This window comes from Amphibalanus amphitrite, unplaced genomic scaffold (assembly GCF_019059575.1).
Source record: "Amphibalanus amphitrite isolate SeventyFive unplaced genomic scaffold, NRLGWU_Aamphi_draft 001221F_arrow, whole genome shotgun sequence".
Lineage (NCBI taxonomy): Eukaryota > Metazoa > Arthropoda > Thecostraca > Balanomorpha > Balanidae > Amphibalanus > Amphibalanus amphitrite.
The window spans coordinates 89,203-102,571 of record NW_024882715.1 but is presented as its reverse complement, the minus strand read 5'-3'; the positions used below and the strand labels follow the sequence as shown (position 1 = coordinate 102,571).

Here is a 13,369-nt window from a genome sequence, read left to right as displayed (position 1 = left end):
GGATGCTGTAATTTAATTATTTAAATGAGACACGCCATATATGACATTTTCCGACACTGACAATGTCAAGCTTATTTTCATTAAACTTTAGATCTGATGTATATCAGACCGTTTTTCTTATTTTCATTCAGAATTAGGTCAGATATACATATAGTAAACGTTTTTTCTTATTTCCATTGAACTTAGGCATGGTACACTATTACTGTTTCAACACCTGTAGACCTAAAAACCCTAGGGCTTATGCGCACAACAAGCTAACTAGTAATTGATTGTGTTATATATTGCAAAGCTTACGCCGTGCCTTTATTGAGCGTCTAATATAGCGCAGTCATTGACAAAACGTACTGCTATTATAGTCCTTCCATACAACTCTGCAGAGTGCTTCAGTGCGCCCGACTCTGCAATTTTACAATGCAAACGGCCGACCCACATCAATTTTCTCTGATTGCCGATAACTCTAAAGGCACGGACTTGTTCATTGTGCAAGGTCATTGAATGTGCTGCAGGTTATATTGTCCGCCGACCCCGCCTGGCTTAGAAGCGGCTTTGCTAGCGCAAATCAGACCTCACATGCGGGCCGCTTGCGCCCGAGATTTGCATCCTTATGACTACGCTAGAACACTATTATGCATTATTTTATAACCAAATTAGATGCTTCTCGCCCTAGGGTAGCGCTTGATGTGTCAATAAGGAACTTAATATCTAGTCCTGAGAAAGTCGGTTGTGAATAATTTCATTACGCACCTACTTTTACCCGGAGGCATTGTGTTTCTAAGCTATTCGCCTGAGGAACCTGCAGGTGAAGGATCTCCGCAGGTGATTCCTGTATTTCTCCCACCTTGTTGAAGCCAATTTTTGAAACTTCAAGTCCTTTGTTGATTTTGTATGAGTGATATGTGCAATCATGATGTGTATTTTCTGAAAAAGGCCCGGTATGAAATTCCCGCAAACCGCTTCTTCACCCACAAATGCATTTGATGCACTGTGTGGGTAGATATATGTATAGGTAATACTTCAGTATGCTGCAGTGCCATCCGGTATGAAAAAAAAAATGTTCATGCGTTGCTCCTAGGTCGATTTGCACACTCTGAAGTTCTGAACAGTGAACAGGAATGATCAGCGCAAAGTGACTAGAATCTGTCAAGCAAAAGAAAGAGTGGAGCTAAAGCACCTGAATCACTTTGCACGGGATTGATAGTCTGCACGGGAATCGGAATTGTAAGTCTGAGAAAATTGGTGTGAAAAGCCGCGAAGAAAAATTCTAGGATACATTGGAGGCCATATAAATACACATATATCAATAGCTAATGTGCTTTTTATCTTATGAAGAAATAGTATGCAGTGCTCTAGCGAGGAACATCTTGATATATGTAGTTAACCCGCGCCGTGCTGGTGGCCTGAACTTTCCGCCGAGTGCTGGGGGGGGGGGGGGCGTTTTCACGCCCCCCCCCGTCTAACTCGGCTCCTGGGCCACGTAGCGACACGCGGTAAGCGGCAATCGAAAGAGCGTCAAAAATAAGGACGAAAACACTTCGGTCATTTTTTGGGTCAGGTCAAAGGTCAGGTCACCAGAGGTCACCAAAGGTAAAATGTTGACTATTTCAACATTTTGGAAACTGCCAACGGCTATCTCGGGAACCGATAGAGCTACAGCGCCGCGGAAAAGCGCATTCGATAGCCCTTTTACAGACCTTTCTGAGTAATGTTCTCAGATTTGACCTCAGGTCAACGGTTTAGCCTCCAGAGGGCAAAAACTCCAAAAATAGCCGTTTTTACGAAAAACGTTTTTTCGTCAATAACTTTTGACTCATAAGCGCCATGACATTACTTTTGCCAGCATCGTGTTCCTCTCGTCGAGACGCGTCGAATGAACTATTTGTTGACCTTGAAAGGTCATTTTGAAAATTTGACCTCAGGTCAAGGTCATGACCTGACCGAAAAGGGTCATGTTGCATATCAGTCGATCCGTATCGTCGAGCTGAACACATCTGACGTGTTTTCACCGCTCTAGCACGTCTCTATCAAAAGTTATAGCCAAAAAACTGCTGGCGACCGTTCATGACCTGAGATGACCTCAGGGGCACACAGAGGGGTCACAGGTGCATTTTTCCTATTCAGTGTGTCATGTTTACCTATGAACCGATGTTTGAGAGCGTTTTGAACGATATTCGTCCAAAAGAGGCGCATTTCAATTTTCTCCCATTGACTTATAATGGAGAGGTCGCAAAATTGACCTGACCTTAGGTCACAGATATCAAAAATCCGAGATATACATTTTATACATACTGTTACTCATATCAATCGCTGAAAGTTTCAAAGTGATCGTTCAGTCGGTGTAGCTATAGCGAGCCTTTGAACTTTTTCTGGGGTAAGGTCACTTGACGTGACCTGGTGACCTGACCTTGGACGGCCTAGGTCTGAAATTTTCACAACATGTGCGGAAATGATGTAGGAACACGTGTACCAAAAACGGCGGCGCTGCGCGCCGCCGTTTTTGAGATATTCGCGAAAAACCTGAGGGGGGGGGGCGTAAAAACGCCCCCCCCCCCAGCACGGCGCGGGTTAATATTTCAAATGACCTTTTCCTCGATAATTAATTGGAAATGCAATAAAAAACAAACATTATATTGTTTTGCAAATTTTCGAACAACAGTTCATTCTCAAGCCACATGAAATAATTGATAAGGTTGTCAATTGACAAGGTTGTCAATTATTTCATGTGGCTTGAGAATGAACTATTGTTCGAAAATTTGCTAAACAATATATGTTTTTTATTGCCTTTCCAATTACTTATCGAGGAAAAGGTCATTTAAAATCCTAACTACATATGCTTGTTATCTTGCTAAGGTTTGCCACACACAAGAGCTTTGGATCGGCGTTTGATAGCAGGCTAGGGAAAATGTGTTGAAATCATTAGTTGCTATCTACGAACGGTGTCCAGATATATGGGAACGATTAACTTGTGATTATTCAAAATGCGGCTCAAGGGTAACGTTCGGCCATATAAAGCTCCATGAGTGGGCTGAGGCTGGGTAAATCTGGCCCTTTGTATACCAGCTATTTATGTCACAGGTCTGACATCAAAAGAACAAAACAAAACACTTTATTTTAGACGTTGCCCGCTGTTGTTTCAATGCATTGGTCTTATTTGCTTATCAGAGGCTGTGAAAGTTTCTTTTGTGTTTGATACATTTTCTATGTTCTATCAAAATTCCATTTTTAGAACATCTCAATGAAAACTGCCGATGGAACTGAGCCGTTCCGGGCAGAACAGTAGCGCCACCTGTATAAACTGACCTGTACGGGAGGGGCCGGAGGCGCTGGTGGCTCCGGCACCGGTTCCGGCTCCGGCAGCTGCGAGGACATCTAGCGGCAGAAATAGGAAACAGTGAACAGAACTGCGGTGGTGGTGGCGTCAGGCGTATTTTGCATTTAACTATATAGGTTTGATAATTTATATTGGATTTCATACTATGCTGGTAAGATTTATTTTCCTCTCTCATATCGAAATTATTATGTGAGCACCAATATGGCCAAGCAACAGTAGTTAGCGACAAACAAGTTATCCTCTCGGTAATTCGATAATAGTAAACACCATACGGTGAAAGTTAGAAATCATGCTGACGATAAAATTATAAGTAGATCATCGTGACAAACTGAACAATTAATTACATCACGTTAAATACAAAACGAAAAAGAAAAAAAAAACGGGCAAAATGAAAGGGCAAAATGAAACGAGAGCGTAAAAAGATTACAGGGTTTGTAAAAACGATCGTCAAAATCAAGTACGTTTAAAAATTGAGTACAAGTAACATCTCACTCACCAGCAGGATAAACTGAAAATTATCATTAGACTCCGGTCGTAATCAGTCTTCCATCGTGCCCTGGGCCATGCTTGGTTAGTAAAACGTATTTCAAGACAAAACCCGACACAAATCTTCATCGCAATTCGCATCTGACTAACCTCTGATTCCTCCCTCACGCATGCATCCACCTGGACGTGACCTCCCCCCGGAGCCGGCGGTGGTGGACTCTCCCGTTTGACAGGCGCCACCACCAAAGGACTCGTCCTTCCATACGGTCTGGCAGCCATATTTGGAATCGTGAACAGCTGGGCGGCTGCCGGAGCCGACACGGGTCTCTGCGTTCTCCCAGCCTCCGGTCGAGGTCTCATAGTGACCTCAGGTGCTCGAGTCGTGACCTCAGCATCGTTTTCGAATGTCTCCACTTGGGGCGCGTCGGCAAAGTGGACTCTTTTGGGATGATCGCCCCTGTTCGGTGCACCAGTTCCAGCTCCCCAGCCGCGAGGCTGTGCGTTGTTCATCCTCGGGAGCGTGGCATAGGGTGAAGCAGCGGCCTCTCTTGCCTTCCACTGGTCGTGAGCGCTCATTGGAGGAGTCCGCTGCCGTTCGGGGGCCTCGTGTGCGGTGGCGGGTGCAGTCGGATGACCGGAGATGGCGAAGGCGGTCCCACCGCCGCCTGGCCAGCCTCGCGGCAAAGATGAGGTGTTTGTGGAGGTATATGGGGAGGGAAAGCGACCATCCCTTGCTTGGTATGCGATCGGCTCCGTTTGAGCTTGAGCGCTTACCATTGACGTACGCGTTGGCGTGACAGAGGATGCTGCTACGTTTGGCACGTGCGGCTCAGGTTGCATGTCTTCGAAATGTGTTCGGTTCGACGTAACGTCAGTTGATAGGCTGCTGTTCTGCTCGGAGACGACTCCGCTGGCCACTGATTGGCTGACGGCGGTAGGGTCCGGCTGCCATTGGTCGTTCGATTCACCTTGACCTTCCGCGGCTGCTGCTGATTGGTGCGCGGGTTCAGGGGAAGTGGGAGGCGTTGCAATGGGTGGACTGGCGATCTCCTATGGACACACAAAGGGTATTGCACTCTCAAACTCTGTTTATGCGTCTACACTCCACTCGCCACCGTCTATGCTATTCCACACTGCACTCATCTATGTTTTGGGTAAGCATTTCTCACGTTTTATTACTAACTTCGATTACTCTGGAAAGTGTTTTACTAAAACTCAAGTACCTACAGGCGCTATGGGGATAAAGTACCTATGACTAAAAAGCAGCAGCTACATATCTTACAGCAGCTACATATCTTACTACAGCAGCTGTATATCTTAGCATGGTTACTAATTAACAAGAATGCGTTGACTGGCAGTACAGGCATAATGGGCTACTTCGCGGGAAACGTCCCGACTTTTTAGCACATGAAATATATTCAGGAGGGGCCAGCGTTAAGTGCTGGGAAATTCGACATATTTCAAGCAAGACAATACTTAAAAGATTTCTACTCATTCCAAACTCCGTGGTCTTGCAAGTGAATAATATTTATGATTAATAAATGGTGCATTACGACACACACCAACAAAAGTTTGAATAAAACGCACATTTCAGCAGTGCATTTTCTTATCTACAAAGCCTAACTACTTGCTATTATCGTATGACGTTGTTTTGATTTGATAACGAGGCTGTAATTTACCGGTCATGTATGGTGTCATTGGCAATAGCGCCTGCTTCTAAGATTCCTTTTAATGGAAGGTATGCTATATGTTACTAATAACTACTTTGAGCATCACGATTGGGATGATTCTCCTACATAAAATCAAGGAAAATGTCTATGAAACAAAAAAGCGTATGTGATCTCACGCGGGTTCTCTATAACGAAAGCGGAATTCTCATCTACATAATGGAAGCGGAATTAGCATCTACGTGTGAATGCCACTTACATCGAATGAGTCTTCGATATGAATTTGTGAGAAACGCGACCTCCTGCGGTACTGAAAGTTCTCCTTGGAGTGTTTTCTTTCTGATGCGAATGTCACCTCTGACATGTGGGACTCATTGACCTGAACAGTGAGCAAGTCAGTGTGATAGTACCTATCAGTAGCGGGCAGTTCTAAAAAAAACTACATAGATGAGCAGAACTTTGCTATCAAATTGTTCCTATGGTTCATGTTTTTTTTTTTTTTGTTAAATAAAACAATGATAGGAAAGGCTCCCAATACTGAGCGAAGTCAAAGCATATAGCATCATTTACAAATGGCAATGAAAGAAGGTAGGCTTAGTTGCAGGTAAGGCTCTCAATGTATGCGTATGTAGCTTACGACTTCTTCTTTGGGTTTAATTTATTTTTACACTTAGTAGGCCTCAGTTTCTACATCGCGGCTAGCTTATGCATTCGTACACAGATAACAGTAGTACTACTGTTGTTACTGTACTACTGTTATCTGTGTTCGTAATATCCACAAGTGTGAATGCCATCAGTATATGCGGTTGGGTGGATATTGGAGCCACTGCTGCCGCCATGAAGTCTGCATTTTACCAGACTTCCGATACCGCCATTGGTTTATGGTTCATCATGGAGTCAGACACATATTTTGCAATACCGGAATTCATGGTGAATGGAATGGACTGCAGATTAGACGGTGCCATACATATCAATGATGAAGAGATGAAAATCGATTTACTGTATTTAGAGTTCTGAAATAGATGATCTTATGTTCGTCTTAGAACCTTTGAGTTTTGATTTAGATTTAGAAGCGTGTGCATGATAAAACTATATTGATCCTGTCAAGCTCGATGTAGCACTATGATAAAAATGGCCGGGGGTCAAGTTCACCACATCCCTTTTGGGAAGTTCCACGGCGAATTTGTCTGTGGTCAGTATTCCGGAATCACCACCCGCATTCAACGGTATAGTGTGAAATTGTACCATCACGGTGTGATGAGAATGCCATCCCCACTTTGTTAGGGCGTGGGACAGGGCAGTGGCGTTTCCTAATTACACTCGCCATCTGAGCTTATTTTTAGCCTAGCTCTGCAGACTATCAGGCACTTTCCGACTCGGCTAAATAGCGAGTTTTAAGAGATCCGATTGAAGGGAGCTGTGCCGGGGTTAATGTAGGTCGTAGAGTTCATCATAGTTAGCCCCTAAAGCCCATCTATGATGATGCGATGGCTGACGTATTTTATACCTACTTACGATGGTGATTTGAGATATGCACAAGACATTTGTTTTAATAGCTTCTAAAAATACAGGTCATAACCTTCATTCGGTCTTCTCTCAAATGCGATCCCGAGGTATTGATGCATGATTCCGCTTATAATCGAAATATTCAGCTTAATCGAAATGATTTAGGGCGGCGAGCGGGTCATTAAGCTCCCTGCCTGCATAGGGCGGACGTTAGCGGTGATTGACGGGCAAGTTTGTTTTTTCCTGTCATGTTTTGACGGGGTGAGCGCGTGAGTTGATTAACGCCCTCGCCCCAAGCCGGGCTGAATTCAGACGGCCAGAAGCGAGTCATATTCTACGAGTCCTGAATGCTAATGATTTCAGTTGACTGAGAATCTGGAAATGGTCGGCTGGTTGGCCGTTTGGAATTCATATGGCATGTTCTACTTCCGTGGGACTCAACTAACCAGAGTTGTCGCATTCCTAATATCAGATTCAGAGATGGCAGTTGCTGAGTTCCGTGACATTGGTTCCCATTGTTCCGTTCCGTTTTCGCTTTTCCGTTCTTATGACATTTTTTATAGGGATGCGCATTATGCATCATGTTTAAATTGATACTCTAAAATGACTAAAATCATCCACCTGAAAGTATCTATGCAGAAGGCCCATTTACCGAGTTTTGTCAATCATTCACACAAATTCCACAGATGTGTTTCGTCTGTTGAGTTGTTTCATCTGGTCACGTCTGGAACTGTGCATTGTCAAATCTAATAAATCGTAACAAATCAAATCTAACAAACATATGTTTATCTACCTATATTTTTCCTCATATTCTTTTTTTATTTTTTACGTCCTCTCCCACTCCCATTCCCACTCTCATCCCCTCTCCACTCTCCACTCTCCACTCTCCACTCTCATCCCCCCTCTCTCTCTCTCCCTCTCCCTCTCCCTCTCCCTCTCTCTCTCCCTCTCCCTCTCCCTCTCCCTCTCCCTCTCCCTCTCCCTCTCCCTCTCCCTCTCCCTCTCCCTCTCCCTCTCCCTCTCCCTATCCCTCTCCCTCTCCCTCTCCCTCTCCCTCTCCCTCTCCCTCTCCCTCTCCCTCTCCCTCTCCCTCTCCCTCTCCTCCCTCTATCTCTCTCACTCCGCGTCTCTCACCTGCGCTCCTTCCGGCGGCGCCACCCGCTGCTCGCCGCCAGCTTCCTCCGGCTCGTCGCCCGCCAACTCCTGCTCCACTTCTCGTTCGATCTCCGTGATGACCTCGTTCAGCCGGTTCTTGATGTTCTGTTGGCTAATCTCTTGTACGTGAGATGTGGCCTGGGCGGCGGCGGTGGTGGCGGTGCGGTCGGTGGTCCCCTCGGCGCTCACCACACCACTGGTGGTGTCATTGGTGCCGCTGGTGCCGCTGGTGGCGGTGGTGATGGTCGTATCGGTGGATATGTCGGACAGTTCGCTCCTTGATGTCGGAGCGATGACCCCGGGCCCCGCAGCTGGCGAATCGTCGGCCATGGCGGGGGGTTCAGAGCTCTCCTGGGAAGGACAGAGGCTATTGTTAGATGAGGTACAAACTTCTCTATTTTACGGCTTTAGGAAGTTGTGCCAGCGATGTCGCTTTGTTCTGATTAGTGCACGCTCCTTATGTACTGCGGATGAGGTCGTGGTCGTGGAGGCATTGTTGAGAGTTCTTTGTGATATGTAACATGTATTGATGAGTTCTGTCAATGTCACATCTGTTTACAAACCAGAGTACAATGGCATGCTACAAAGTCGTCATTGGGCATCCAACAATAAATTAATTGCTTACAATAACAACAAAGGTACAAGCGACCTCGAACAATAAATAAACAAACAAATACAATGCACTTATACAATTAACATCGAACAATAAATGAATAAATGATAACAGTCAGTTTACAAGTGACATCGAACAATAAATAAGTAAACAATAGCAATAAATTCCCACAGTAATTCATTAGTAAAAGACAAAAACAAAGACACGAACAACAATTGTTTATCAGTGTTGTGATACAACCCATAGTAATACCAGTTCACCATTGGTCTTGGCAGTTGTACTCATCGGTGGCTATTCCTTGCTCAGGCTCTCAGTCGAATTCTAAAATGCGGAAGGAGATAAGTTCATTCACACTTTTCGCACACCGGCTAAAACGGGTACAATAAAAATTAAATTAAACTAAGACAATAATAACGATGACAGCAAGCGGCTAAACTGCGGTGTTGTAACGCCACCCTCAGCCGCCCCGCGCCGTCAATTACCCTAAGAATGAACCACCGGCATCTCGGCCACGCCCGGCGGGTCTGCGGCCTCTTTGAAGAAGCCCACTCAGCACGTGCCTCGCGCGGCATCCAACATTGGCGGCGGCGGCGGCCGTCCGTAATTCAGTCACACTGACGGCCCGTAACTCGTTCGTAACTCAGTCACACTGACGGCCCGTAACTCGTTCGTAACTCAGTCACACTGACGGCCCGTAACTCGTTCGTTACTCACTCTCACTGACGGCCCGTAACTCGTTCGTAACTCAGTCACACTGACGGCCCGTAACTCGTTCGTAACTCAGTCTCACTGACGGCCCGTAACTCGTTCATAACTCAGTCTCACTGACGGCCCGTAACTCGTTCGTAACTCAGTCTCACTGACGGCCCGTAACCCGTTCGTAACTCACTCTCACTGACGGCCCGTAAATCGTTCGTAATTCAGTCTCACTGACGGTCCGTAACTCGTTCGTAACTCACTCTCACTGACGGCCCGTAAATCGTTCGTAATTCAGTCTCACTGACGGCCCGTAACTCGTTCGTAACTCACTCTCACTGACGGCCCGTAACTCGTTCGCAACTCAGTCTCACTGACGGCCCGTAACTCGTTCGTAACTCACTCTCACTGACGGCCCGTAAATCGTTCGTAATTCAGTCTCACTGACGGCCCGTAACTCGTTCGTAATTCAGTCTCACTGACGGCCCGTAATTCATTCGTAACTCAGTCTCACTGACGGCCCGTAATTCGTTCGTAACTCACTCTCAATGACATCCCGTAACCCGTAAGTGAGACGACTGCGCGGTGTGCCAGCTGACGACGTGGGTTTGGTTCACAGTTGTTCACCAGCTTACCGAGTCGGAGAAGTGGTGGTTCTCAGCTGAACTGCTGGTTATCCGCTGTCCATTATGTATGTATGTATGCATGTATGTATGTATGTATGTATGTATGTATGTATGTATGTATGTATGTATGTATGTATGTATGTATGTATGTATGTATGTATGTATGTATGTATGTATGTATGTATGTATGTATGTATGTATGTATGTATGTATGTATGTATGTATGTATGTATGTATGTATGTATGTATGTATGTATGTATGTATGTATGTATGTATGTATGCATTGACATCACAAACCTTCCACATACAGCGTGGCGATTACGGCTGAGGCGATTACAGGCGCTGCTGGGAACTGCTCATCCCCGTCCGTACACGCCTTGTCGAATGTCTTCCTCTGATATTTCTGGCTATATTCTTCCTCTGCAATCCTCCCAGAATGCATACGACAATCTTGTAGAAGGAACGAAAGGTCGTCGACAGCTGCCCTTTATTTATGCATGGTCAGCGTCCGCCCCTGTCTCTGTGCCTGGTGAAATAGTCGCCATGGTGGACCGCGAGGTGTCTGACTCCATCAGTCCTCTAGAAAGTTCATTTGCATGCATTCTTTGCTGGCACTGACAAAGGGCTCACCCTTATGCTATTCCAAGAACAAAAAGGAAATCTTGCTCCCTTCCCAGATTGATAACGCACATGACTTGGGTTGTTATTTGGTATAATTTCAGAAGCTGCTGGATGTTTCAAGCTGCATATTCCACGCCCTGCATACTACTCATGGCATACCTACCAAGTACAATGTGCTTTCATCAGCCATAAGATGTCTGGAGTTTCGAATGGAAAGACTAATCAGACATGCTTCAATGATTTCCACCACCCAGTGGTGAAGTGATGTCTCCGTTAAACTAAGGTCTTCCGGATTATTTCAGCAAACTACATAATTAACCCGCGCCCTGGTGGGGTCTGTTTATAACGCGACCTGGTGGGGGGGGGGGCTATTTTTTGCCCCCCCCTCGTATCTCCGAAACTACTGGACGGATCCGCAAAATTCAAACGGCGTTCGATAGCCCTGTCAAATTTGTCGAGGGAAACCAAATTTTATTGACCTCGGGGTCACCGATGACGTCACAGGTCAGGTCAAAGATAAAATGTTTCACCGTTCACGGGGCTTCTAGGGAAAGCGCTATAACACCGAGTAAAACGCATTTTGTCGAAAATCAGCGATAAGACGTCAGTTGTCTAGTACATATGTTGCTATTAGAGGTCACTGGTCATACCAGGTCAGGTCACATGTCAGGTCACCAAAGGTCACCAAGGGTCACCACATGAACACAACTTTACTAAGGTTGTGCGATGCATGTTTTATGGCCAGTTTTTCATTTCCAACCCAATTGTGTTGGTTATAAGACCATCAGGTACGGTTTAGGTCACTTTCTGGTGGAGGTCAGGTCAAGGTCAGGTCAAAAAAGGTCAAATTTCAAAGTTGATATTTTTGCATAAAATGGGTATCGATTCGATGCAGCTCGTCACGGGGAGTCTAATGGTGGTCTTTGTTTTGCACTACGAGGTCTAGAATTGCTAAAAATTGAGTTTGAAAATTTGACGTCATCAATTTTGAACAGTTTTTTCGCTATAACTTCGCCAAAAAAAGAGGTATCAATCTAAAATTTGGTATGTGGATGGAAGGCGGTAAGGACTATCACATATATTCCGGTTTTTGCGAAATTCAAAAAACTTTTTGGATTTTTTGACTATTATATCCCAAAAATCTATTTTTTGATTTTTGGGGGTCAAAATAAAAAAATCAAAAATCCGAGATAGCAGTTTTGTAGCCCTGTTAATTCTACAGCTTTTATGTCCTAAACATTTTTCTGTATTTGCAAAGCTATAGGCCTGACAGCTCTTCCCGCGAAACCCTTTTTTGGGTCGAAAACGGCAGAACATGACGTCACTCTGACGTCATTTCCGGCCAACCTATCATAGCTTTTGGAAAAATTTTTGGTCACAATGTGTAAAATTGATGTCCGGGAGGGTACTGAAAGTTTGGTGACGATCGGCGCAGCGGTTCTGGAGATATATCGAAAAGTCTGGAGGGGGGCAAAAAATAGCCCCCCCCACCAGGTCGCGGGTTAATATCATGCAAGGTGAAGCAAGAACTGGAACTAATGGCATGAAACTACAATTATTTAAGTTCGAAATATTGCTAAAAAACGTCTCACACTTTGCCATGATCGTAGCTGTTATCAGTTTCGATTGTACGACAGTTGATAAATCAATCAGCCGTTTCATTATTTTTTAACTGTTTTGATCCATTTTTAACACGCGCAGTGGAAGGGTTGCGAGTACTACGCCCAGTGGAAGGGGGGGGCGGATGTCGCCCCCCCCTAAGATCTCAGCTCCCACTGGAGCTAGAAAGACGAAATTTGGAGGGTAGGTGGGGGCCATAGGGAACTCTATTGTGTGTGAATTTTGTGACCCTAGGTCAATATCTTCAAGGTCAAATGAGGTCAAATGTGGTCAAATCTGCCATATTAGCGACTTTTTTGCGTTTACACGCCGATAACTCAAAAAGTTACCGGCCGATTTTTTTAAAACTTTCACTATACGAAAGAGCAAACGTTTGTGAGTATGTATGGTGAATTTCTAGATAATCCAACAATAAATATGGCAGTTAGAAGCCTGCTAAGGGTAAGATGTCGCCGGCTGAAGCGGCATCGGCCGACGCGGGAAACGCGGCAATCACAATTTTGTGTTTACACACTCATAACTCAAGTTGTTACCGGCCGATTTTCAAAATTCTTTGACCATATGATTGCGTGTACATTTCTCAGTCTTCTCACCGAATTTGACGCGAATCTAATATAATCAGCGGTAAGGAGCGCGATGTAAAGACGGAACCGTCCCGCCCCGGCACAGTCTACAATTCAGGCGGCGCGTAACGGCTAGCGCCGGCCGCCGCGCCGCCGCGCCGCCGCGGCGGCACGATGTTTGACTTTACACCGATATTACTAGAAAAGTTGTGAACCGATTTTCTTACTTCTTGCACGAGAAGATCCGCAATTCAATTCCGGACAGGTAGCCGAAATTTCACATTGATATTGTGCTTGAGGCGCGATCTATTGGCGAAAAACAGGAGGGGTGGGCGAAATCCGCCCCCCCCCTTCCACTGCGCGTGTTAATTTTTTGATAGTTCTTTGCGCTTTATATTTGCTTTTACGTGTTTTCACGTTTTGAATTGAACATCTATCTCTTTTGCTTAAGTTTGAAAAGGTGTAGGACGCTTCCTGGGACCACTTT

At 45.3% G+C, this 13,369-nt stretch overlaps 1 protein-coding gene and 1 long non-coding RNA gene across 6 annotated transcripts in view; one reads left to right on the top strand and one right to left on the bottom strand.

Moving 5' to 3' along the window:
- Positions 1 to 13,369, bottom strand: part of LOC122371244 (actin cytoskeleton-regulatory complex protein PAN1-like) — an 89,360-nt gene that overhangs the window by 47,569 nt on the left and 28,422 nt on the right. For 3 of the 5 annotated variants that reach the window (XM_043347415.1, XM_043347416.1, XM_043347417.1), the window contains exons 3-5: positions 8,122 to 8,493; positions 3,965 to 4,864; positions 3,298 to 3,366 (exon numbers count right to left, since the gene is read on the bottom strand). In XM_043347415.1, the coding sequence (XP_043203350.1) occupies positions 3,298 to 3,366; positions 3,965 to 4,864; positions 8,122 to 8,493 (1,341 nt within the window). Of the gene's footprint in view, positions 1 to 3,297; positions 3,367 to 3,964; positions 4,865 to 5,740; positions 5,861 to 8,121; positions 8,494 to 13,369 lie in introns of all 5 variants that reach the window. The other 2 variants (XM_043347418.1, XM_043347420.1) reach the window with 1 other exon arrangement.
- Positions 1 to 13,369, top strand: part of LOC122371249 — a 74,865-nt gene that overhangs the window by 37,580 nt on the left and 23,916 nt on the right. The gene's annotated exons all lie outside the window — the stretch shown is intronic.